The sequence below is a fragment of the Arachis ipaensis genome, chromosome B08 (assembly GCF_000816755.2).
Source record: "Arachis ipaensis cultivar K30076 chromosome B08, Araip1.1, whole genome shotgun sequence".
Taxonomy (NCBI): Eukaryota; Viridiplantae; Streptophyta; class Magnoliopsida; order Fabales; family Fabaceae; genus Arachis; species Arachis ipaensis.
In genome coordinates this window covers 115,382,460-115,384,981 of record NC_029792.2, presented here as the reverse complement: position 1 = coordinate 115,384,981, position 2,522 = coordinate 115,382,460, and the positions used below count along the sequence as shown (strand labels likewise).

Sequence of the window (2,522 nt, the reverse complement as noted above, 5' to 3'; positions counted from 1 at the left end):
TTTCCGCTATCAACTTCACGTGAAGTCGACTAAAAACTCAGGTGCAGTCGACTTCATGTGAAGTTGATAGTTGAGAACCGATAGATGATTTGACTGATTTGACTAAATTTTTATCTAACGGCTTTCCACTATCAATTTCACATGAAGTCGACTGCACCTGAGTTTCCACCTTAAAATTTTTTCTTAGCAGTGCAATAAATAGTGAGGAACAAGCTGACAATATAGTAGGTAGCTTATTTTTCTATATAAGGTCCTACAAATCTGAACTCATTGTCCAATATCTCCCATCAGATGTTCTAGCTAGCTTTATTACAATATTAGTATTATCTAGTTTCTTGCTTCATAATAATTGTTTCCTTCTTAAGACAATGGCACTGAGTGGTAAGCTTAGTATTGAAATTGTGATCCATGCACCTGCTGGAAAGTTCTTTAATCTTGTATCAAAATCTCTCCACCAAGTTCAAAATATTTGTGAAAGAGTGCATCACACCAAGCTGCATCAGGGTGAGGACTGGCACAGCATCGGCGGTTCGGTTAAACACTGGACTTATGTTATAGGTAATCAAGCTTAATTTTAAATGAATTAATTTGTAAATTAAAAGAAAGCATCTCGTCGGATTTTTATTTGCCATGATATCATTTTTTCAAAAACCTAAACTTATAGCAAAAGTCGCATAAACAATTATATTTTTAATACGTCTTTTTTTGTGTAAGAGTTATCTTTTGGGTTTACATACATTTTTTTACGAATTTTTCTCTCTTTGTTATTTATCTTAGGCTAAAATTCTTTTTATTAAAGTTCAACATGAATCAAATTTTAAATTTTTCGATTATAGAAGTTTTGATATTATGTGATAATACCACTTTTTTCAAAAATTTAATTTGAGATTTTATTAAATTTAATTAGTTTCCCTCCATTTACAACCAAAAAAAGTTCTTACTATGAAATAATCACTACAACAATATAGATTATTTTTTAGGGTTATAATGTGTAAAAAAAAATTAAAATTTGTTAAAAAAATAAATTTTGACACTATTTTAACTATGAAAATATGTTAATAAAAGTTTTGTCAAAAATAGTATTTTTAACATATAAGTGATTGTGAAAAAAATTTAAATCTTATTTTGATAAATATTGACTGTCAAAAATAATTTGTTAGAAAATTTTGAGAACATATTTTCTGTGATACTTATTAATTGTCAAAAATACTATTTATTTTGACGCTTATTGACTATAAAATATTCTCAACAAAAAATTTTAACAAAGAATGAGATGAGATTTTGAAACTAAAGAATAACTTGAGATTTTGAAGATAAAGAATGAGTAGTATAATCCTAAACTGAGAGAAGTGTGATGTCAAAATTAACAGAGCCAAAGAAGAAGAAAAATAGTGGAGTAAATTGAAAACAAACGAGTGTCAAAATTGATGAGTAATTTTCTACGGTCAAATTATTCATCAAGAAAACATAGAAAATTTGACATTTATGATATTTGTCAAAAATATGTATTAATTTTGACATTTAATTATGGTGTTAAAAAATAAAGTGTTAAAATAACTCTATTTTCTTGTAGTGAATATTAGTGAGAATTATATGAATTTTGATTAAAAATCCTATTATGAATGAGATTATTAGAAGAGAGCTATAAGTATTTTTTATAGTTCCTAAAAATATAAACAAAAGATAGATTTTGTCTCCAAGACAAAAGACAAAATTTTAAGACAACCAAAAGGACAAGCATAATTTGTATGCAATTATGTTGACTAATTGACATAATTATTCTCAGGTTTCCTTAATTGTTTTTCCCTTTTTTTTAAATTTTTTAAATTTTGATTATTGTCAAGCAACAGATGGTAAAGTAACTACATGCAAGGAGATAATTGAATCCGTTGATGAGAAGAACAAGACAATCAAATTTACTCTCTTTGATGGAGACATAAGTCAACAGTATAAAGTCTTGAAGGTCATCGCTCAAGAGATTGATAACAGCAATGGAAGTGTTTCAGCTAAATGGACAGTTGAATATGAGAAAATTAATGATAATGTCGAAGCTCCTTATGGTTACATGGAATTATTTGACAAAAATACTAAAGAGATGGATGCTCATCTTCTCAAGGCATAATAATTACTAAAAAATTAGAAACACGTTATATGCATGGTTGGAATTTAATAAGGGGTAGATTTTTGGGACTGTTTTGGAAGTGTTTATATAAATTAAATAATAAGTGTGAACTTGGGTGAACAATAGAATAAGGAAGTATGTTTCCAAATTCCAACCTTACATGTATGTTTATCCTTCGTTTGAATGGATTGAACTATTGTATGTATGTATGTATAATGTATGGTCATCATCGTTAATGATTTCTTTTGTTGGTTGTGTTTATGCCATGGATGTGTGGAAACTTGAAAGTATCTATGTATGTCTAATAAAAATTAGAATAACGATAGGTAATCAATTTTCTTGGGCAACATAAGTTAAATTTTTAAAATTATTTTGTTTATTTTAAATTAAAAATTTAAAC

The 2,522-nt window shown here is 27.4% G+C and overlaps 1 protein-coding gene across 1 annotated transcript; it reads left to right on the top strand.

Moving 5' to 3' along the window:
- On the top strand, nt 254-2,383 carry LOC107613810 (MLP-like protein 34). Its single transcript, XM_016315969.2, has 2 exons — nt 254-558; nt 1,851-2,383. Exons 1-2 carry the CDS (start codon nt 369-371, stop codon nt 2,120-2,122), a joined length of 462 nt encoding a protein of 153 aa, XP_016171455.1. The 5' UTR covers nt 254-368; the 3' UTR covers nt 2,123-2,383.

Coding starts and splice junctions, on each gene's coding strand:
- LOC107613810 (XM_016315969.2), top strand. CDS start 369: ATGGCACTGAGTGGTAAGCTTAGTATTGAAATTGTGATCCATGCACCT. Junction 559..1,850: donor ACACTGGACTTATGTTATAG/GTAATCAAGCTT, acceptor GTCAAGCAACAG/ATGGTAAAGTAACTACATGC.